The following is a 25,387-nucleotide window of genomic DNA, read 5'->3' on the forward strand; positions in this document are numbered from 1 at the left end:
AACTTCATTTTAAAAACATGGCAAAGACTTAGAAAAGACCTTTATTTAGAAAACTTGAGTAGAAGATTTATGGAAAATAACTTTGTCTAGAAAGACATTCCTGGAAGACATTCTCTCATGAATGTCCATCACTCTGTTCCATGTCAGGGGCTGAAGCACTGACTAGGACTGTGTCAATCTGTTTTAAATTTTTTGAAACAACACTATTATCATGTTAATGACCAACAAGACTAGTTCGGAAGCAGATAACTAGATAGCATTAACTCCCTTTATTTAATGTACCTTGCAGAATTTTTGCATACATCTCTTAAGGTGACATCTGACAAAAACAATTGTTAATATGTACTCTGATACAATGCTAATTGTACAGATTGTTGTCCAAATACAGAAATTAATGTGCATCATATCACATCAAAATTATCATCCAACTCTTTAGTCTGTTGTGTCTCCTTAGGTTTAGCCACAGACTTATACAGATCTTTGCAATGGCAGAAGGAACCTGTTTGCAAAAAGTGAAAACCAAAAACAGTTAATGAAAGTTGAATTAATTACAGTACCACAACATTTCTCTGTCAGTATTATGAATCACAAATGTCCAATATGCAAAATTTCACATCAGCAAGGGGAAGAATGGATTTTCACTGTACAGATTGCTGCTGAATGAGCCCTACAACAAATTCCCAAACTCTGGAGACATTCCAAAATGATGTAACAGTAATCTTGTTGAAGTCCCAACAATCAGCAGTTCCCATCCTCTCTTAAAGAGCTCAAGGGTGAAAGCTGACAAAAGTGTAATCTCTTAAAATGTATAAATACTAAGGCAAAGATGTATATGCCTGAGGAATTTACCAGGTAGTCTTCATAGAAGTTCTCCTAGTGATTTAGAACTCCCCACCCCCAAAAAAAAATAAATCTGTTTATCTGCCTGATAAGGAAATCTTTGCATCAAAGAAAAATGTTTGTGTTGTAAACACCCCTAATTTGATGACAGATTTAGTCTCATCCATAAATGGTAAACACAGTGGGGGAGAGATCACACCTGGACCCAAACTGACCATCTGATGTATTCATCAGGTCTTTCTTATCACTCCCTGAATAAATGTAACTATAAATAATTTCCAGTTCCATCCACTTTGTCTGAAAATATGATCATTGTCTGTTACTCAAATTTTCCCAGAGACAATCCCCACTCCTCATCTGTATAACCTTACTTAGTCACATCTATACATTCTTCATGCTCCACTGGCTTCCATGCCATCATGTCTCAGTCAAATTAAAAAGGGATGACTGTATAAGTATCAATGTAACCTGCAGCAAAACCCATATATGATGAGGGCTTGGTCTAGCTTGTAGAACCTGGAAAGTTGCTGCAACTTATGCATTACAGCAGTGAAATTTATCTAGGGTTCCCTGAAATCTTAGCATTCCTTTGGCATCTGAGAAAGGTTTCTCCCCAAATTTCTCTTAATATTAAAAATAAATATGGCTTATGTTAGTAGGGAAGGAATTTCAAGTTTATCTTCTGACTGTCAATCCTCAAATTCAATGACTGCAGAGAAGTCCTCATTCTCACATTTCTCATTAGTGTTAGAATGAGTATAGTTATTTCCTAACTATGAAGCATTGACTGGAAAATTCAAAATAGCTTAAAACACTATCTACAAAGTAGTTGCAGTGTTTCATGTTGTCCGGTTTCCTCCCACATCCCAAAGACATGCTATAGGTGGATTGGATACTCTAAATTGGCCCTAGGTGTGAGTGTGTGCATGTGTGTGCCTTCTGTGGATAGTTGGGCACCAGGCTGGCAACTGGACACTAAAACTCAACTGCCAGTCATGAGCGGACAGGTGATCCGCTGTGGTGACCCCTAACTGGGAAAAGCTGAAAGAAGAAGAAGTTGCAGTGTTTCATGGTAATAATCTAAACACTTGTATACTTCTTCCATAGGATGTTTCAGCCATCCTTTTATTTTATGTATAAATCTACAAAATAGTTTTAAAACTACATGGCCATATCATATAAAAGGTCTGGGGTTAATTGAGTAGTACTAATAGCTCTGTATAGTTTTGCTGCCACAAAAAGGTTAAAAAACACTGGTTTAGCGGTTGAGATCTGGAATCCTAAACTGATATGGAAGCGATCTCCTTACAAAAGAAGATTCTTGGTTGATGAGTTGGCCATAAAAAATGTAGTACAAGTTTCTGAAGTCTTGACACAGTTTTATCCCACCATAGGTTAGGAAGGTATCTAGAGAAAAGCAGAAACTTCTGGAGGAGAAATATATTAATAGATGAGATTTTTGCTAAAAGTGGTTATGCATCCATTTTCTTTTTGAGTTATATGAGGAGTGGAGTCACATTTATTGAATAAGGCTACAAGAAGTTGGTTGTATCTTAACCTCCATTTAAGGCCCATACCTAGTATAAGATGATGCAAAGAAATATAGCTTTATTAAAAGAGAAGACTGTTTTGTCACTGTTAATTCATAGGCCTGAAATTCCACCAGGAAATGCAAAATCCTCCAATACTACTATTAGAGAATAGGGAGGGTCTGAGAATCTTACAATGCAGTCATTAACTAGTCAGTTATCCACAATAATCTTAACTACCTGTTGAAGGAATTTTCCTTCTGTAGTATTGTTGTTCAATGTAACACTGAATGTTTCACAAAGCAAGAATGAAGAGAAGCAGAGACATTGAACATCCCTCATGCCCCCCCCCCCCCCAAAAAAAGGGAAAAAGCTAGAGAGCACCAGCCTTTTGCGGTAACTGTTTTATGGACTGGGCAAATAACAACTTACATATAGCTACAAACCGTCCATCAATCCCAGATTCTGATAGTATTCCCCTAAGATGTCTGATGAAAAGAAATCAGAGACCTTGTTAAAAATCAAGAAATAAACCATCCAAGTGAATGCTACTACTGCCAAATAGCTGTTAAATGTTGAAAAACAAAGTAAGAATGCATTCCCTTGTTTTCCCTTTAACACAACCTTGTTGGGTCATTTGCACCAGTTCAATAATTAACTGTATCTAGCCAAAATGTTAATTTCCTTTGGTAAAAAAAAGAAAAGAAGTAGATCTATTATTTGTAGAACAGCAACAATCCTTTTCTTCCTTCAGAAATTATACCAAAGGGGTTGTCATAACTGTTCATGTGTTTATCTCTCAGACACAAGGTAGAGAGGGTTTGATTCTCAGCTTTGAGGGCAAATTGTCTAGGCTTAAAATGGTACACAAGGGCAGCTAGCCTAGTACTTACCTACAAATTATGGGGGGTTGATATAATGGTTAAGGTGTATACTTGTTAAACACAAGGTACAGAGTTTGATTCTTACCCTTGAAAGGGAAATTAGCTAGGCTTAAAATGTCCCACAAGGACAACTAACGTACCTATATTTTAGAGCATGCACTCCATTCTGTTTGTATCGTCAAATAAAACCAGTAATAATACCCTAGTTTCTTCTTTAAAAGTCTTGTAAAGTTTGTCTGGGGTGCAATCCAGACCCAGGATCTTGCCTGCTTTGGGAAATTCAAGCACTTGGCATACCTCTACTCTGGTAAAAAGCTTATCCAACATTGCCATGTCCTGTGGAATTGTCTAAGTACATTGAATGCGATTTAAAAAGGCCACCTGGTTCCCCAACTGTAACATTGTTTGATCCATATAAACAGCTTTATAAAATTCCAAGATAACTGAGTTAATATTGGTGGGCAAATAACAGCATTGTCTTTAGAAACCTTGACATAGGTGTTTTTACCTGTTCACACCTTCTTTTCATAAGTCACTGAGCAATCAGCTTTGGTGATGTTAAATAACTTCCAAAAAATAGAAGGAATAAGAGCCCAGAACTACAACAGCCAAAACTCAAAAACGACAGGGTACCTGGAAATAATGGAGTGTAAAAACTAAATCGAGTAAAATTAAAACACGGACTTCGCACACCGTTTCCACAAGCTTTGTCAAACTTTATTAACTCTTAACTGAAATCACCCTGTTTTCATTCAAAACATTGGACTTCATCAGATATCTTCCCTAAAAACATATATACAGTATATGAAATACGCAGTTTTTAGGGTAGATATCTGATGAAGTCCTGCATTTTGGATGAAATGTGATGATTTCAGTTAAGTGTTAAAGTTTGACAAAGGTTGTGGAAGCAACGTGCGAAGTCCGTGTTTTAATTTTACTTGATTTCGTTTTTACACTACGTTATTTCCAGGTACCCTGCTGTTTTTGTAGTTTAAATAACTTGCCCACTCTGCCTAACCTATCTAGATTTTAATTGATTGTTGCTAGAGGTGTCTGTGGGCCCACTTGTGACTTAAAATCTGTGCTCTTAACAGCCAAAAGCTTGCACGATTCCCTCTTGTATCTTCTGTTCAGTACCCCAGTTTCAGTCAGAAGATTGTATATATTAACCTGCACCTAATCCATCTTATTTCTTCCTAACTGTGTAGCAATGTCTTCAGGTAAAAACTAGTCTCCCACTTCTGTGTCTTTGATATGTTTGCATCTTAATTCTTAGACCAAAACTGTATTACCCATCCTATCAGATTTTTCCAGTCCATTCTCCGTTTCTGAAACCGCACCACTTAAGTCCTGTCATTTTTGATTTAACCAAACAATGATCTAAGTATAACGCAGAAGAGATATCCAAACGACTCCCCACCCCATCTGTCTCTCTGTTTAAATGCCACTGGAGACCTCCTCAAAGAAACATAGTATAAGAATGTGGGGTTACTCCCCATAATGTGTATGCTGCTATGCTCGGGAGAGAGAGTGATGCACAAGCTCACAGAAGTAAGGATACCCACGTAGCAAAACCTCTACAGTGTTCAATTCTGTCATGTCTAACTAGTGCATTTGACTGTGCTACAAAACATGTTACAAAATTTACATTTTTGGACATGATTATTGTTAACTGATTTTCTCACTGGATGAGCACACGGGCAGCACCTGTCTTCATATACACTGACACAGGCCTTCAATACAAGTGCTGCATCAGCACAAGACTGATGTCATTTTTTCAGGGGTAAAACAGACTAGTAAAGGATGGACAGAGCTGAGAGGAATGTGTATTTGTTATTCTGCAAGGATCCTGAGCTTGAATATCTACTATTACAAGTACTCTCAAACAGCTGACCTTTCTTTATTTTTCTTTTTAACTTGATGGATTGCTGTTTACATGAATACTTTTGTGCTAGTGCAGGTGGAATGTTTTTTTATAGACCTTGAAAGGCTGTTATAGAACCAGACAGACTTCCACAGTGACTGTGTACCTGGAAAAATCAGTTAGAAACAAGCCAATTGTCTGTATGAGTACCCTGTGGAAACATCAAAGCTCCCAATGTCTGAAGTAATGATTTGATTCAGATAAGAAATAGAAAAAATAAACTGTCCTTTGCAATTGTTACTGAGGAGTGGTGTATCAACATCACCTGTAGATTTATTTGAACAGTGACACTGGGGAGGGGAGTGTCTTGTATCATTTTCAGTCAAGATCATGGGCATTTCACAATATGACAGTGTGCAGTACCCTAAATAAAGAACACTGTTTCCTCCAAGTCATCCTACTATTGTTGCCAAGTTGTAGTGCAGACTGACGTACAGCATATAGGAGTTACAGTGGGGCATCCAATCCCTCCAATATCAGCATTACCAGTCTACCAGTATCTAACTCCTGAAATAAAGAAAAGTCATTCTACAGAAGGAAATCATAACCACAGTTTTTTCTTTTTTTATTACTTTTTCCCTCCACGTCTTTATTTTTTCAAATTTGCCTCATCAAGGAACTATTTCACTGAAATTCCGTAATAAAAAAAAAAAAAAAAAAAAACTTTTAGTAGCCATGGGTGAAGTGGAGCAAGCTGTTCACACACCCCATCCAGAGGGCTTCATCCATTGTACCCCCTTACTGAATATAACACTATGAGAGGTTGTATAACCTTTTGGAAGGCTGCAGTATTCAACACAATTGTACCTTGACATAGCAGACCCATATTTGCACTATGGCCAGCAACCCATGCAGTCTAAACCCACATGCCAAAATGATACTTAGTTTGTTCAGGTACCACTGCCAAGTCAAAGAGTGGCAGGTGCACAATCCACAAGTGTTAAAAATGCATAACTAAATATATGTGTGCATGTGGCACTGCAGATGGCCATTCTCCTGTGCCATCTTATGGTCATGTATATTCTGTGTCCTGTTTGTGAGCATTAATGTGATGAAAAAATGGTCCTCTTTTTCCTGTTAAAAATGTCATTATTATCTGGCACCTTACAGCTTTGCCATTTAGTAATTAGGGTAGCAGACATTTAAAAAGAAAATCATATGCCATAGGATAAAAACAATATCCTCTTCTCATTTGGTAGTCTATAAAGATCTTGGTTGATTCTGTTTCTCTGATGTGATTGTTCACACACACACACACACACACACACACACACACACACACACACACACACACACACACACACACACACACACAATATGCATTTATTGTGGTGATTAGTGTATTTCTATTTGCAGCATATTAATTTCTTCAGAGTAACTCAAAACTTACATTACATCAAAAATGCAGTACCTGTTATTTTTCAGTGGTAGTTCAATTTCCCCTAAAACAAAATAAGATTTTGCTGTGCTAGGCTTGCCACCCCTCCGTTTTTTTTCCGGACTATCAGGAAATCAAACCGATTCTCCGGTAGTCCGGAAAACACTGTACAAACTCCGGTATTCTGTTTCAAAAAGGAAACAGACTATCGGAGTTTGTAAATCGGCTGATTTGCTATGCTTTTTTTACAGAAAAGCATAGCAAATTAGCCAAAAGCAGTCTGCGGGAACCAAAAAAGAGGGCGTTCCCGTTGATCGGCTGATTTACTATGCTTTTTTTACAGAAAAGCATAGCAAATCAGCCAAAAGGAGGCGGCGGGAAACGAAAAAAGAGGGCGTTCCCGTTGAGTGATGCTGTTGTGACATCACAAAATAGGCGGTATGTTGGCGGGAGAGAGGGTGGGGCGGGCGGGGTTACTGGTTACGCGAGGGGCGTGGCGTGGCTCCGGTGTTAGCCGTGAACGAAGGTGGCAACCCTATGCTGTGCAAAAGCACCTTCTTAGCATACCAGTCACATTTTAATGCTTCTGGTCATAAGATGCACCCCTTCCCCCAAGAATAGCATTCTGAAAATACAGGATAACAATTTTGAAAAAGCACCATTTATGATTCTACACTTAACTCTGTTTTAGCAGTATTTGAACATTTAGTTCCCAAACATGAAGTAGACATTTCCTCAAAACAGGCAATAAAAGTAACAGGTTTCACACAGCTGGAAATGTGTTATTTTTCTCTATCACCTGATATTATGTCATCATTAAATACCAGCCCATTTTCCACAGAGGAAGTGATCTCAATGCAGCAGTGACTTAGGAGTGTCAGAGGATTAGCCAGCTGATGGAACACTAGTTGGACAAAGGTCTGTAATCTTCTTCCAAGAAAAAAGTGAGGGAGCACTGTCCACAGGTTGGACCCATGAGTGTGGTCCTGTATCTAGCCTAGAGCCCTTCAGGATGCAGATAATCTTCTGTTACTATGAGAAATAAGAGTACCCTACTGCTCGACAGAATAGCTCACAAGCTATTAATTTTAAATTGGTCTGTACGTAAATTTACTAAAATTTCGGATGGAGTTTTTAATCATTTTGCAACAGTACTGTAATGTCATTGTTTGACAAGTGTGACCCTACTGAAAAATAAATTTATTTATTGGCATTTATTTACTGGGATAGTCCGACCAGGCCAAAAAGGCCCCTTTTCAGAGGAGGCCTGGGGAGAAAAGGTCTAGTACATAAATACAATTTATAATTAATGATTACACATGCTGAGAGTTATAAAACAAGACTTATTATGTAATGTTGTACAACACAATTTTAAAACAACAATGCAATATGATGTAATTTTATGTTAAAATCGTATAACATTAAAATGATGGAGCTATAATTATACTAATTTGCAGGGAAAAAATAAGTAGGAATATAAAATATAAGGCAAAAAAAAAAGCATTTAAAATATATGGCATTTTCCTGGATATATAAAGCCACCAGAAACCTAATGTAGTGTAGAGACGTAGCTTAGAAAACTTATAAAATTAGCTTAGAAAAGTTATATAATTATAGGAGACACATACAGAATGTAAAAAACTCAGAAGCAAGTACTATCCTATGCAAATAGGCTAAAAGCCCTGTCCCTCTGCCCAGTCTTGTACAGAATGCTCAGAGGTGACCTGTGTCTGGCATACAAGGCAATCTCAGACCCAGCCTTGATGGAGTTGCTGCATATCCATAACTCAAACTCCACTCGCGCAACCCGCATGCAAGGCCTTAACCTGGTCTGTGACATTAAGGGAACTTATCGACAGGATAGATTTGTGTCCCAAAGACTCCCCCAACTGTGGAATAGACTCTCTCTCTCCATGTCGAGCAGAGTAACTCTCGAGCTCTCTTTAAGAGGAACCTGGACGGGAAATGGAAAATACACCCCTGGGATCCCACCTGTGTTTCTGCTAGACAGGGGAAACAGGTGCTGACTATGAGGGAACATGAGTGAAATTCTTGGCTAGGCTTATAAGGGTCTCCTGGCCGATAGCCTAGTATCATCCTATGAACGTATAAAAGTAGTTGAAAACAGCTAAGTGGGTGTACATCAGGATTCAGCTGTGACCCCATTGCTATTCATACTCTCAGAAGAGAGAGACCAACAAAGCTGCTGTATGCAGGTGATGTGGCATTACAAGCAGACTCGTGAATAAGAACTTCAGCAAATGATAGTGAAATGAAATGCAAAACTGAAGGCACATAGAATGAAACTGAGTACACACAATAAAGTTGTCTGGGCACCAAATGGGGGAAATCAGTAGAAGCTGAAAATTGAGATAGAAGGGGGAATAGAGGAATAGGTTAACAGCTTCATGTATCTGAGATGGTTGAGGAAAAGCGAAGTATGAATGAGGAAGTCAGTGCAAAATCATCAGGGATACAGCCAACTGGCACAGTGTGTCAGGAGTAGTATGTGAGGAAAGAATGCCAAAGAAGCCGAAAATCAAGGTGTACAAAACAGTGGTGCAACCACTACTACTGCATGGTACAGAAACCTGGGAAGAGCATTTGAGAAAGCTAGAGGTGATTGAGGGGAAGAACCCGAGATGGATGTTAGGATGCACACTCTGGGACAGACAAATAAATGAGGATATTAGAGCAGAAGTCAAAGTGGCTCCAATTGAGGAGAGGGTCAAAGAGAACTGATTACTGTGATCTGGGCACATGTGCAGGAAAGTAGATGACAATCTGGTGAAGATTTGGGAAAGACAGGAGGAAGGCAAGAAGAAATGGACACCCAGCAAAGAGATGGATGTACTGCATGAGAGAAGACCTGCGACAGTCAGGCGTGACCATCAAATAAGGTAAGAAAGTGACATTGAATTGAGAAAGATGGTGACAGCACAACACCCCAACTCCATGATGATTATGATCCACATTTGCAGCATACTCAATCATTGATACCCATACATGCAGTATCCTCAGTAAATTTAAATTGATGTCCTATGAAATCAAAAGAAAACATAATATCTTTGCATACAGCCAACTTCATAACATTTAGCACACAGCTGTTGGCTCATTACTTCAACAGTACACCAGCAATAGGACACTCAGATCCCAGTACTGCATGACAGATTTGGAGTCATACATCCAGGTTCCTTTATCACAAGAAAATGCAGCTTATAACAATATCTGTGCATTTATTTGAAGAGCCTACCACCTTCAGAAACACATCTAGAGCCTACCTCAATGTCAATTTGCATGTCCTAAATGTGGAATCATAGGTTCATAGGTGGGTACTAGGCTATCTGCCCGAAGGCATTTATAAGCCTAGCCAGAATGTGTTGGCTTTCGCCGTCCCCTTAGATTAGTTCCTTGTGCCTCTGTCCAGCAGAGCCACTGAAGTGATGAAGTGATCCCCAAGGTAAACTTTCTGTTTTCTATCCACTCGTCAAGGTTTCTTTTGAAGAGTGTTAGTGAGGAGCTCTGCCTAATGTAGATTGAGATCTTGTTCCAAAGCATGGGAAGTCTCTGGGACAGGAATCTGTCCCGCCAGCACATCCTATTTATTGTTGTGGTGAGCTCTAGATCCCTAGAGCGTGTGGCTCGAGGGGCTAAGGTTTTCTTTAGGTGGAGCATGTCCATCAATTCTGGGTTGGACATGGCCTTCTATGTCAGGCAGAGATCACCTCTGAGTAGGCGGTATGCAACCAAGTACAACTGGAGTTTCTTTAGTTGAGCTGCACAGGGCATCTGTTTGAGGCCATTGATCCTCTTGGTGAGGTAATTCTGTGGTCTTTCCAGCTGTTGCAGGTGTCTTGTAAGGTACATCCCAAATGGGGCATTGTACTCTAAGATGTGTCTAATGAGTGATGAGTAGAGGGGCACAATGACCTCTTTTGATCTGGATGCGAACCCTTTTGTGATTAGCTGGGCCACATAGAAGGATTTTCTAACCACTTTGAGAATGTGATTATCAAAGGTGAGATTACTATCTACTTGGGTCCCCAGATCCCTTATTACGTCCACCGTATTTAGGGGACTACCACCTATGTGGTAGTTTGTGGGTACTTTGTTTTGTCCAAAAGGGATGACTATGCACTTTTTGGCATTTAGCTTGAGGCCATGATTTTGACACCAGGTATCTGTCTCAGTGAGACCCTTTTGGAGGATGTCTGTCAGCCGGAGAGTCAAGTATAGCCCCTAGTTTGCAGTCGTCTGCGAACTTGGTCAGCCATAGTCCTCCTGTGCTTGCCCGTACCTCTGAGAAGTATATGCCGAACAGGAGGGGTTCTAGGACTGAGCCCTGGGGAACACCACTTGTAACCAGTTTAGAGATGGACCTAGCTCCCACAACTCTCACCATGTGGGTTCTGTCCGTGAGTCAGTTGGCAACCCATCTTGTGACGTAGGGGTTTATGTTCAGGCTGGTGAGCTTGTCTATAGTACGAAATGGGGAATGGTGTTGAAGGCCTTAGCAAGGTCTAGGTAGGCTGTTTGTACCACCTTTCCCTTGTCTATAGCCTTGGTAACTGTCTCAAAGAAGTCCACCAGGTTTAGGAGGCATGATCTGCCCTTAACAAAGCCAAACTGGGTAGGGTCCAGTGTTTGGAGGTTCCCAATGTCTCTGTTAATGAGTTCCATGATGATGCGCTCCATAGCCGTGCAGACCAAGCTAGTCATACTTTTATAGGGCGATAGTTCCCGTGGTCTGTTGTGGCTCCACCTTTGTGGAGCTGAATAACCGTTGCTGTGCGCCACTCTATGGGTATATGTAGCCTGTGGAGAGGCTGAGTTTGAAATTGTCACATCAAACCTTACACTTGCTTTGCATGCAAAAACTGCAATAAGTATGATCAGTATGTGCCTGTGTGTTAGCCCACCATTGTATTTACCGGTTTGCCCTCGCAACACTTCTGTTCACAAACACTGCCTACCCTTCATTTCCCCATGCGGCATATTTTTAGTGTTAAACCTACAGTGAAGCATCCCTCATTTTTCTTTTACTTCAGCTCTGTAGCATCTTTTCTTTTCTACACAGAAACCACCTAATCATCATTTACCATCACCCCCTTCCTCTTCTGTTACAATTATTTTTGTTCATTGTCTAGCTCTTTTCTATGCCTCACATAAAACTTAGGAACAACATGAAAGCATTGCCATGTTTTGCAGTTGTTTGAAACTGTGTTAACAATTTTTTTCCATATGTATTATTTTCTTGATTTATTTTATATGTTATTTATTTGTGTCTACCGTGTGTACTGAAAACTATGCGCATTTTTCAGTTATTTCTAAATACTGCTTTATGTTTTCTGTACTTTTTCCTGTTTCTCTTTTGAAAATGGACTCTGCTCAACAATGTTAACCCTGTCAACAAAATATAACTAAATAAATAAATACATCTTTGAGAAGAAATATACATGGGAGTGTTGAGAGACTTAAATCTACATGCACAGTATGCTGGAATAACCACCTGCCTACAACCATTACCCAAAATTCCCCTTTATACATACACTGCAAAGCAGTTTTCCACCTAATGAGGAGCTGTATGTTGATATTGTGGTCATCACTATTTGAGAGGGCAACTGCGCCTATGTGGTAGTCTGGCACAGGGTGTAGGGTATCTGGTAGAGGTCAGCGAGACCAAGAATTCATAGCTCTCAACCTTCCATCTCCTAAGTGAGGAACACTGCTCTCACAATGTGGAACGACTGGGCAAAATATGGAACACCTAACAGCTTACTAACAACTTCAACTAGGAAGGTCACATGACTGTTAAAATGTGCACTTTATACTTATAAAAAGTTCTTATGATGAATTAATATGATTCAGTACTATTTACCATGGATATCAGTTAAACAAAAATTCCAATACTGAATGTGTAGCAGAACTTTCAGTGTGGAGCTTTGAGGAATATGGACTTTTTAAGATCCAAAATGGGGAACGTTCCTCATAATGCGGTACACTTGAGAGGTATGATCAAGATAAAAACAAAAAAACAGTTTTCAGTTTACTTCTTTTAAGAAAACAGCCTGCTTGGTAAATGCTTATTGACTTTACAGTATATAACTTTACAATATTAATTTGCAGATGTTCATCGTGTTTCACTGTTGCAGTCATTACTCTTGGGTTATCCTGCTGGCAGGCTACCCACAGTCGGCCCGAATTCCAAAGTCTTGGTCCAGCATCAGCTGCTGTCGCCTCTTCCCTGACGTCAGTGTGCCAGGGGTATAAAAGATGCAGCCGACGCATTTATCTTTTGGCAGCACCCTTAGGGGGAAAGCTATCACTTTTTTCACAAAATTGGCACATGATCATCCAGGACAAATGGGTCTTAAATAGTCTCTCAGGGCTACAGGTTCCACTTTCACACCCTTCCAAAGGCAAAAGGTATGCCAGACCTGCCACACAATCAATGGGCAGAGGCACAAAACCAAGTTTCATCTCTCATGGACATGAGGGCTATTCAGCCAGTGCCACAACAAGAGCAGGGACAAGGATTTTACTCAAGGCTTTTCTTAGTACCAAGAAAGGACAAAGCATGGAGACCAATTCTGGACCTGTCTATCCTAAATACTTTTCTGGACATTCCGAAATTCAAAATGTTGACTCTACAGCAGCTTCTGCCCATGCTGGGCAAGAAGGCTTGGCTTGTAACTTTGGACCTCAAAGAGGCATACCTGCATGTCCCAATCAGACAATCTTGCAGAAGATACCTCAGATTCATAGCTAGCTCAATGCACTACCAATTCTCTGCACTGCCCTTTGGCTTATCTACTGCGCCCAGGGTCTTCACAAAATGCCTGGCACCAGTAATTGCATTTTGCAGACAAAGAGGAATTCAAATATATCCCTACTTGGATGACTGCCTTATTCAAGCAGAGACCAAAGTCATTCTACTAAAGCATCTGGTGTTTGTAAAAAGATTACTAATTTGCCTAGGGTACACAGTAAACGAAAATAAATCAAAACTAGTACCCTCTCAAGAGATAATATTCCTGGGTGCAAGCTTAAATACAACTGCCCAGATGGCTTATCTCATGTCAGACAAACAAAGGCAACTGACTTCTTACTTCAAAAGCATGGCAACAAAGACCAAGTTATCTGCAAGAAAAATTCTGCAGGCTTTCGGCTTCATGGCATCCTGCATTCTGCTAATTCCATATGCAAGACTGCATATGAGGAAGCTACAATGATATCTCAAAAGTGTTTGGACTCAACATTGCCACAGCCTGGAATCATTAATTTCACTCATTCCATGCCTGCAACAGGAGTCCCGATGGTGGGCACAGGCCTGTCACCACAACAAGGACAGCCATTCACTTTACCCACAGCCAGGCAAACAATAACAACGGATGCATCAGATTATGCCAGGGGGGCCCACATGGCAGGAAAATGTATTCAGGGCACATGGCCCCCAAGCCAAAGGCATCTACACATCAATCAAAAAGAGATGCTAGCTGTACAAAATGCCCTGACAGCCTTCAAGGACCTACTTCATCCAGGACAGCTGCTGATAAAGACAGACAACACCACAGTCATGTGGTACATAAACAAGCAGGGGGGCACACATTCCTACCCCCTCTGCAGACAAGCCATGATTTTGTGGAACACAGCATTGACCTACCAAGTACACCTGTAAGCACAATTCCTGCCAGGAAAAACAAATGCTCTGGCAGATGAACTAAGCAGAAACCTCATGGATCCTCACGAGTGGAAACTAGATCCACAAATCTTCAGCATGATAACAAGGAAATGGGGATGTCCAGACATAGATCTTTTTGCCTCCCCTCACAACTGCCAACTTCAGAGATTCTGCACAAGGACTTATCACAAACAAGCATGGAAAGTGGATGCTTTGTCTTTCAGCTGGAACAACCTTACAGTATATGCCTTTCCTCCTCTGCCTCTACTCCCCAAGGTACTCCTAAAGGTCAGACAAAAGAAGCCACAAATGATTCTGATTGCCCTGGATTGGCCACGCCAACACTGGTACCCAATCCTAAGGAGCTTGTCCCAAGGCCCAGCCTGGACATTGCCTCAAATTCCTCATTTACTGACCCAACAAAACAATCAGATCCTGCACAGTCAACTCAGAACTCTAAATCTAGCTGCATGGCGGATAGTGTAACCATTCAGAATACACCTCTCTCCAAAGCGGTTATGGATGTTATTTTGGAGGCCCAGCACCAGAAAATCTTATGCAGAAAAATGGAAGAGATTCTGTGCTTGGAACCAGGCACAAGGAATTGACCCGCTTGTTCCAAATATTCCTCAGATTTTACAATATCTTACTGAGATGCTGGACAAAGGCTTATCCTTCTCATCAATTAAGATCCATGCCTCTGCCATCTCAGCTCATTACAATACAGGCCCACCTATTTTTTCACATCCATTGCTTAGGCAGTTCCTCAGGGGGGCCAAAAACATAAGACCTCCAAGGAGAGCACCAGTACCTGCATGGCACCTCAATTTTGTCTTGGAAAAACTCACACTGCCTCCTTTTGAGCCAGCCAATACAGCTGAGTTAAAATTCTTATCATGGAAAACAGCTCTGCTCCTAGCAATAACTTCAGCAAGAAGAGTCTCAGAGTTACAGGCATTAATGGCTGTGGAACCTTTTATTATCTTCCATCCGGACAGGGTTTCTCAAAGGACAAACCCAACATTTATGCCTAAGGTAGTGTCCAGTGTGGCTCTTAACAAATCCATTCATTTACCTACTTTTTACCCAAACCCACAGAATAAAGGGGAGAGACTTCTGCATTCTTTGGACATACACAGACAGCTACACTTCTACTTGGACAAAACTAAAGCTTTCAGAAAGACTGAGCAACTTTTAGTGACATATGCTGCAGGATCACAAGGAAAGGGTATCTCAAAGCAGACTATTTCAAAATGGATAGGACACTGCATTCGTTTCTGCTATTCACAGCATGGCAAATCAGTGCCTAAGAGCATTAGACCACATTCTACCAGGGCAGCAGCCACCTCAGCAGCCTTCCTCAGAGGAGTACCAACCAAGGATATTTTGGAGGCTGAAACTTGGACTTCAGTGCACACACTTACTAAGCACTACCACTTACCTCTTTACTCTAAATCCAGAGCAGGCTTTGCCACTGCAGTTTTGCAGGGCCTTATAGCCACTCCTAATTCTATTTAGACCCAGCCACCCAACCTCAGCTTTGGGATTCAACCCAAGTGTAATGACTGCGACAGTGAAACATGATGAACATAGTACAGTTGTGTACCTACCATAAATGTAGATGTTTGAGTGTATTCACTGTTGCAGTCCAGGTTACCCACCCACCACCCCCTTTCTTTGCTGGGACTTATCTGTACTTCTCTATCCTATACAACCTATGTGGTGTATTTGTTTGTAGATGAAGTTATTGTTTATTTTAGTGCATGCTTTTATAAGCAAATGTTTTTTTTTAGCCTACCCTTTTGGGGGCACCTGACATCTGGGGCCAGAAAAACTGAAGAAAATGGCATCGGCTGCATCTTTTTATACCCCTGGCGCACTGACGTCAGGGAAGAGGCGACAGCAGCCAATGCTGGACCAAGACTTTGGAATTCGGGCCGACTGCGGGTAGCCTGCCAGCAGGATAACCCAAGTGTAATGACTGCAACAGTGAATACATTCGAACATCTACATTTATGGTAGGTACATAACTGTACTTTTTGTTCTGTACTGTATGAGTCCTGAAGGTGAATTTGTTTCTGGATATTCACTGTAGTGCAGAATCCTAATGTATTCTAATATACAAACAGTGGAAGTGATAACTGTGTCACCCCTTCTACAAATGTTTATCCCCAAGGTTGCCCTAAAGCAATAGACAAAAGTTCCTCGAGAATTTGGTTTGTCATGTTATTTGTATTTGCAGTTTCTCAGCAAGTTCTTTATCTGCTTCCCCAAAATGTACCCCCTCCCATTACTCTGTAATTTCCCACCAGCCTAATTTGCATTATGATTTCAAGTGCATCATTATCCAGTACACTCAGTTCCCTTGCATCAGCTGTGACCAGCTGTACAACTGTATCAACCTGGACTGGAAATAACTTTGTTCTTTGAATCCATGCTAATACCTGTCTTCCATTCTGTGAGAGACGGAGGACTTGACCAGGCTTCTGTGCTGAATTATCCTAATATTTTTCCATGGATGGAGATGAGACTAGCTTTCCTATAATTGTCTAGCTTCTTCCTGACATCTTTCCCCACCCCCCTATGTCACTACTGAAGATAACATCCTCCCTTTAATTGCCACACTGCAGTCCCTACCACTTCATACAACTTTTTCTGAAATACTTCGGACACATTGCATAGCTGCTTGCAGGTCTCTGTATTAATGTATCGCAAGTCATCCTGCTGTTCTGCCGTGTCACTTCTCAAGATCCTGAGCTTGTTGTCTTGTGCCCCCCTGCACTCCCTCTTCCACCGATGTGACTTGTATTAAGAGGGACTGCTAGGTTATTTTCATGTGCTACACTCTGTGGTAGGAATTTTAATCACATGCATGCCTTTACAGAACACCATGTGCATTTATGAATAAATAAAAAAGACAGATATTAGTTACACATCTTCCACTCCTGTCATATTTATAATTTATTATTCAACAAATTCAAGCGAAATGTTAATAAACAAAGCTAAACCTTTTAAAGAGTATACTACATAGATAGTGTAATTTTTTGGCATAAATGTTCCGATAGAAAACAAAATAAAGTGTATAATCAGTTATATTAATAGGGCTTTTGATGTGTACCTAAATAGAGCAGTGACTTAACTAACAGCAAAGTAGAAAAACAAACTTGCCCACGTAAGCAGAACACTGTAAGTTTATACTGGTGGGGTCTAAAGCATGTTCTTTAACTTGGTTCCCAATTACAGAAACAGCAACAAATGTGGATGGTTGTAAAATACTTTATTGGCTATTAAGTAGGCCTGTTTAGTGCTGCCAAACCCTCTCTTTATTTGTAATCCTCTTCTCATTTTGCAGAGTGTCCAGTACTCTGTAAGGGAGAACACGGGGAAGGGGATACCTCAGTTGGTCTACTAGGCCACTTGGAGTTATGTCCACACAGTTGTGATTCAGACAGCTGTGAAAGGGATGGGTTTCATGAGCATGATAGCTTTGGCTACAAATTTAAGACTGAAAGTGATCCTAGCACAACTGCTAATGTCTTTAGACCTCTTGATTTATTACTGTTTAACCCCTTCTGTGTCAGGAGTCGACAACCCATCTTCATTGCTTTCATTTGTACAGTGCAGAAAAGAATGAATAGCCCAGTGTTGTTTTTTATTAAACAGGAAAATACTGCAGAAGCAGATAAGAAATTACACCATATTTAGTAATATATGTATAAAACTGATGGATTTTTTTTACAAGTAATATAAAACAATTTAAATGAGTTTAAATGATCAGTGTCATAAAATGTGACAGTAGTTTTCATTTTCTTAGATAAAATGTCAGAGATTGAAATTTTTGTGTGCGCAGTGTCAGATTGAAAAGTGCATTAGTTTTTACATTTTGGCTAGTTTTATCATTTGTAAATATCACTATTCATCGATGAACGCAGTTACACTTAACTGTCATGCATTACTTAAATAAGTGTTACTAGCACTTTAGAAATATGTCTGAAATCCTTGTAACTTGGTCTATAATAGTAATGTTTACATTGTATTTCAGGATAAAGTTGCCAACATCTGGTGTAGCTTGAGTGTCCTCCTAAAGATAAAGAATGTTATCTCACTGCAAACACAGCTGAAGCTAAGGTAGGATGGCAGCATTACAGTGAGGTTTGTCTATATTACACTATAATTTACGCTTAATCGGCATATTCACCACCTAGATTGGCTAGTAACTTTCTTCTATCAAATGAGCATTTTTATATGGATTTTTTCCTGCTTCAGTTTGCTGTTTGAATATGACATAAACAGATAATGTACATCATTTGCTTTTGTCACTATATTTTCTTTGATGGCATGGTAATTAGGGATTTGTGGTAATTATTTTTGGGTAGTGCCGATGCTTAGAAAACCTGCTGAAACACGCACTGCATAAGCTCCATTTGATGAGGTACATGGTGTATTTCTTGTGTAATCCTTCTCTGACATAGGTAACAAAAGAGCTCTTATTATAGCAGCAGTGTCTTTAGGTTAGCCCAGTTTTTTCTTTGGGAATCTAGATACAAGAATTAATACATGTTGCAGTTAAGTTAAACTTTTTAGAATCTCTTGACCCTTCTGTAAGATGAGTTATAAAGCTGCTGTTAATGCTACCGAAGATGACCACTGATGTTATTTAAGAACGCAGATGGAGAGAGAACAAGTGAGTTACTCATAACAGTATGCAGTGCACCTGCTGTGTTGGGATTCAGTGGCAAGAATGACTTTCCTCCTGTTTTCTTTTTCTTCTTTTTTTTTTTTTTTCATTTACTCCGAGTTTTAGTAATCCCTTAACATGTTGAGACTGCTTAGAAAATTACGTCACAATAATTCTGCAAGCTGTGTTGGCACAGAAGCAGACTGTGAAATATATATTTCTGTCAGCTTTATATATACAGTTTACTTTTACATAATTATACTGAATGGCATATCATCATGTGTAGTGAATGATGGTAGTTTCCTCCCTGCATCCCACCTGTTGCAACATTTAAAACTGCTAATAATCCAAGCTTTAAGCATGCACATCATTATATCATTTTAGTTTTAATTTTAAGTAGAATCAAACTACTCAGCCCTGCAGATGCATTCTCCTGTCATGCACCTACTCTTTTGCAAGCTCTCCTAGTCAACTCAAAGGAAATCAATACTTACTCCAAATTCAGAATACAAGTAAAACAGGACTTCTTTTTCCAAGCCAAATTTTCAACACAGAACATGTCACCTACCACACTATGTCTGCCTCCTTTCCACTTATCTTCTCCTTTTGCAGGATTACTGAAGGATGATCCACTTTAGAAACTGTAGTAAATTCTGTATATTACAATATTACTGTCTGCTTGTTTACTATAATGTACATATAGTTTTTCTATGGAATTTATTTGAATTACACTGTTAGTGCATACACGTCTGCCTTCTTTGACTGCAAAACATTTTGTATTCCAGCCAGGCTGAGTTTGAAATTGGTCAGTTTTGATCAGTGCAATACCCTGGTAAACAAATATATATAAATAAACATTATATTGTAAGGATATGTTAAGTTAAATACTAACTGTGTAGCAACTGCTTTTACTTGTTTAAACTGCTTAAACATGCTTCCTTAAATTTTAGCTTTGCAGCAACACTTCTGAGTGTTATTCCAACATGCATAAAACTGACTATTCATCCTAATCTGAAAGGTTTTATCTTCTCTTTGGTAAGTCATTGCGATTTAATTTCATATGAAACCTAATCATGTCTGCATCAAATTATTAGCTTGATGTTACCTGCACTTAAAAAATGTATACAGATGTTTAACAAACTGTGTTCTTTAATGTAATGTTTATTCATTATTCGGTTATCATTTTCCAGTTATCTGCGGTGGTGCAGCGGTTAGCGTTGTCACCTCACACCAAGAGGTTTTTTGGTTCAATTCTCGGCTAGAGTTCCTTCTGTGCAGAGTCTGCATGTCCTCCCTATGGCTGAGCTTTAAAGACTTGCAGGTAGGTGTGTTTGCCTTCAGTGAAGGTTGGGCGTTGGGCTGGCAACTTGGCACCATAAAAATCCACTACCATTCAATCTGCAGACCGATGATCCACTGTGGCGACCCCCAACCGGGAAAAGCCGAAAGACATAAATTTTCAGCTATCCCATGTTGCTTTTCCATGAGTTCATAACAGGCACTCTAGTCCCAAGTGCTTGAAAACCACTCGGTGGAAGCCAGAGACTTGGATCACTTGGACCTCGGTTAGGCTGTGCTCAAATATAAGTTTGGGCAAGCAGCTGTGGGGAGAGAGTGGGAGAGGAGCTTTAGGCTTAGGGAGCAATTGGAGAACTTAAGTTAAGGGAGAAGGGTTGGAGTTTTAGACTTGGGGAGTGGGAAGGGAGAAGGGTTGGAGTTTTAGACTTGGAGAGTTGGAAGGGAGTTTTAAGGTTAGGGAGCATTCAGGGAATTTAGGTTTAGGGAGGTGGTGGTGGTTTAAGTTTAGGAAGAAATCCATGACTTTAAGGTTAGGCAGGGGGAGCAGAAATTTAGGGTGAGGGCAGGGGGAGCAGAAATTTAGGGTGAGGGATCGAAGAGTCAAGTTGGAAACTGAGTGTGGGAGTTTTATGTTTAGAGTTTAGGTTCTAGTAGGACTTTGTAATTTGTAGCGCTCAGTATTTGGACAGCTATGTAGAAACCGGAGATGAGGCCAGTGGGAGTTAGAACACTTGCTTTTTTGAGTAAGTGACAAGTAGGTGTATCACAAGCTTACTAGAAAATGGGTAGCTGTAGTAGACTGTCTTTCCATCAGTATTTAACAACAAAAGCCTTTATATCCCATTGTGTACCTTCAAGGGATGTGTGTTAATTATTATTATTATTCATTTTCACTGGTGAGCCTTAGGCAGAGGTTCTTGCTCCCAGAAGTGCTGTATAAAGTTGCACATGGAAGATGCCTTCAAGTTGGTGTGTGCCACATGACTGACTTAAGCATTAGCCCTCAGCTGTTTCTAATCAGTTTACTGCACTACTAGCTTTAACCAGTTACACTATTCCTGGCTTTCTAAAAGGCAGAACTTGAGATATATATCCTCTATTAGCAGCAGTTTCCAAATATTAAAGTATATAGATTCAAGGTGTTGGCACCTAAAATATTACTCTTTGCCAGATACTAACTGGCTTGCATTTAAACAGTATCCTAAAATTCTGCATTTTGTTGTACTGCCTACGTGTTGTTCCCTAAGTAGCATTGAGAGTACACAGTAATGATACATCCAGCTTCTCTGTTCTGCTCGGACAGGAATATTATGTTCTGTTCTTCCCGTTCCCATTCACCTCAAACAGGAACAAGAATTATAAAACTGACATGGTCTTCTCAGTCTTATCATCTTTGTCTGGTCAATGTTCCCAGCTGAGATTACTCTCAAGACAGCTAGAGCACTTCAGATTACACCTCCTTCACCACTTTAAACAGAGAGTAGTCTTTAAATGTAGAATACATTCATTCGTCCTATTTTGTTTTTCTCACACTTCTTGTATATCAATAAGTAATATGAGCTGATGCTGCCTGATGTACTAGTAAAGTGCGCTGTTTTCATTTTTAAAACTTAAAGTTTAACCTGTAATGTGTGTATTTTAAATTTTTGTGCCTTATGCCCAGATTGTCTGACAAGAGTCCTCCTTGTTTTAATCCACTACCCATAAGAAAACACCACAGAAGACATTTTAAATTGAGACTGTTTGTTATTAACTAATTCTCTTATAAAAAGAGAGAGTACACCATGGGATATTAGTAACAACAGTTAAGGCGGAATGCTATTTAGGTGGAATGCTGTTCAGGAGGAAGCTGAATCCTTATACTGCCGCATATAATGGGTAGATGTGTGGTAGGGAAAGATTATTTTGCAGAAACTGTTGAAGAAGAACATGGAGATAATGGTGATTAATTGCAAGGGACTTGCTGATAAATGACACAGGCGAATTACTGCAGGTGACCTTCACACAATGTGGCCATGCTAGAGGAACTTAAAATTTTCCCATCACCTCTATACAGAAGCAGCAGTATTATGCAGGACAATTCTCCCTTAATTTAATTTTACAGTCCATTAAGGAAGAGATTTTTGGGCTGCTCAGAGAAGAGGATTTTACATCTTGGGTACCATAATACTGTTGGCTGCATTGCTAACTGTGGAAGATATATTTTGTATCTTAGATAACCTTAAAAAATTAGGAAACCATGTATGTGGAGACCATGTCAGCGAAAAAGAATATCTCAGTACACCCCAAGCCTTGTTTGGACAGTGCTAGTGATAAAAGCTGCGTTTACTGAAGCTGCTCCAGCAGAAAAGGTTGTCCAAGATTTAACAGAACTGTACAATTGAGTTTGATACAGACTTTTGTAATAAGACTAGATATGGTATCATAAGTCTTTTCTAGTTTTTCAGAGGTCCTTGTAAGATAGAGAGGTTAGGGTCTGGGTTTCATTGACAAAAGTGGATATCGTAACACTACAAACAAGCGTGTTGATATCGGAGTAAGGGCTGTACAAGGCAAGTATATCACAGAAGTTCTTCACTGTGACATAAAATTTATATGCTGAAACATTTATTTCCTTGTCCAGTTTCATCCAAGGTTGAAGGCTTCCTAATACAGTTTTAAACTGGTCTACAGTGCCCAAGATTTAAAAAATATCATCTTAGTCTCTCCGGGATGTGGATATCCTATTAGTAAACTAAAATTCTAATGATACAAAACTATTTTGAAGTTATTTGCTGGTGTATAGAATGTAAGAGCAATAATATGTCACAATGACCTCAGCATATTGCAGTAACATGGTTTCCAAATGTTGTTGAAAGATACAGAGGACAAAAAAGTATCCGAATGAATCCCAGAGACACCTCCTTAATTGTGAGAGATCTGACTTCCATCAGCACTTAGTGTTTATAGAATGTCTGTGAGCACTGTTAGCTACCTTTTGTATAATATTTCTGTATGTAGACAGACTGGCGTTTAAGAACCCCTTCGGTATCAGCACTAATGAACACACAGACATATAGTCGTTAAAATTACAGTATCATTGATATCCCACTTGGCCAGACTCTATCCCCTGTAGTTTTTCTGAGCAGTGTTGGATGCAGCAAAATGATATTTTCCCATATTTTAAACAGAGAGAACCTGATATCTTTGTTAAAATATCCAATTCAAAACACATGCTGAACTATCAACATTTGTTAGAAGATACTTGCTTACATGGCAGCAGTTTATCTTTCCACAGCTCATGCCAGATAGCATATGTTCTGCTGTGAAATACGAGAAGTGAAATGGACTCAAATAGTCAAGATTTGGAAACGACAGTGTTGTCAGCAGCAGTAAAATGAGACATCAAGTGATGCACCCAGATTCCCAGATCTCATATGAATTTTTAAACACATATAATACAGGCTAAATCTTAGAAAAATATAATGTATTTGAACAAAAGCAGATCACGTTTGTGAAATTAAGAAGAATGTACTTCAATATCAGTATTTTGAAACTTAAAATAGTTTTTTTATGCATAATAGCCATTCAGAATAGTACTCCATTAAGACTATGTACTGTTTATCCTGGCGGTTCCACAGTAATCTAGTACATGAAGAGTGCTTGCACCTTATTTTGAGAAAAATGAAATTGTCTGAAGCTGAGCAGTCCAACAGGTTCATCTGGCAGGACACGAGGAAGAAAATGCATTTCAGCATAAGAAATAAGGTAGCCTGTAGCAGAAAAAAATGAAGAAGAAACTCTCCATGGATTGTATTTTATATTAGGTATGACCAAACGGCCATCTTTGAAGACACCCATGCTCACTGGGGACCTTGCAAATCAAAGAGTTATAGATTTTCATCAGTAAGTTATCTAACAATGTAAGTTAGTGTAACTGTCTCACTGGTTACAAATAAGATAACATCACAGGCACCTGTGATGAGGTAAATCTGACCATGACCTAGATAACCCTAGTTAACTCAAGTGCTGAAAGAACCAGGCAGACTTGTCCATCCTTGGTGCAGGCAGATGTGGGTCAGGTAATCTGATTACCACCATACAAGTTGAATCTTACATGGAACTGAAATGTCCAAGACCAGGGAAGTGGTCTTGGTGATTTCAGAGTGGTGATAGACAGCTTGAGATTGGGAAGCAAGCATGATCAAGAGGAGATTTTAGGATGCCCCACTGTAATGCTGTTATTCATGTCTTCCACCCGGGGCAGGGTAACAGCCTTAACAAACACACCCACATTGCTGGGATGCTAGTGAGGCCATGCGCCACCTACATGGCTGCCTGTAATATGCCCGCTCCATTCAGATCTTGCTTTTATATTCGGGAAGCCAAGTACAGTAGAATGAATGGACTTAAGGTGTATGGGTGGGGTTGAGCTGGATGCTTTGATAGTTCCCAAGCATAGAGGAAAAAAAAGAATAACAACACTACTGTTACCTTAAAACATTAATGTATCTCTAAAATAACTGCAATAAAAATTAATGTAGATTTTGAGCACAGTGTCTTACATCAGTAATGTGAGGTTCATTTAAGAAGTGCTACTGCACAAATTCACAGTTTATGGCTGATATAATTGATTCCATTGATTTCAATGAGCCCCTAACCCCTTTAATCTGTGCTTGGAACACCTAAACTCCACTAATTATGCTGGCATCTCCCAGTTCCCTTTAACTTGCTAGGCCTCTCAGTACAACTGATCTTGCTGGGAGCCCCATAAAATGTGGAAAGCAGTGGAAGAAGGGGTGCCCAGAAATTTATATTTTTTCTAAACAAAATTTGAAACCTAGAATACCATGGTGAGAAATAGACTAGAAATGCTAATGAAATATTTGTTTGCCTCTTTTTATTTCTTCATGTTAGTGGTACACATTCTTATCAAAAAAAGACAGCAAAATTGCTGAATATTCCCTTTTAATTCTAATAGATACAGTTTATATTTTTCTATCTTGCTGTAAGGGAACCTTTCCACAGTCTGTCTAATGAATTGAATGCAGAGACTGGGCAGTTTATTATGTTAAGTCTGCAGTCCTTATATGTGCCAGTTTATGTATGCATATTTATCTTTTGAAGATAATTTGGAAATGTCATGTCTGCTTTGGGTCTATATTAGTTTGCAGAAAGTTATTTTCGGTGAACAT

At 39.6% G+C, this 25,387-nt stretch overlaps 1 protein-coding gene across 1 annotated transcript in view; it reads left to right on the forward strand.

Moving 5' to 3' along the window:
• The window catches only part of ALG6 (ALG6 alpha-1,3-glucosyltransferase), a 692,991-nt gene that overhangs the window by 568,880 nt on the left and 98,724 nt on the right, over nt 1–25,387 (forward strand). The window contains exons 9-10 of the mRNA XM_044085553.1: nt 18,279–18,364; nt 19,865–19,949. Coding sequence (XP_043941488.1) covers nt 18,279–18,364; nt 19,865–19,949 — 171 coding nt within the window. The remainder of the gene's footprint in view (nt 1–18,278; nt 18,365–19,864; nt 19,950–25,387) is intronic.

The sequence above is a fragment of the Protopterus annectens genome, chromosome 10.part0 (assembly GCF_019279795.1).
Source record: "Protopterus annectens isolate FY-2018-M chromosome 10.part0, PAN1.0, whole genome shotgun sequence".
NCBI classification, from domain to species: Eukaryota; Metazoa; Chordata; order Ceratodontiformes; family Protopteridae; genus Protopterus; species Protopterus annectens.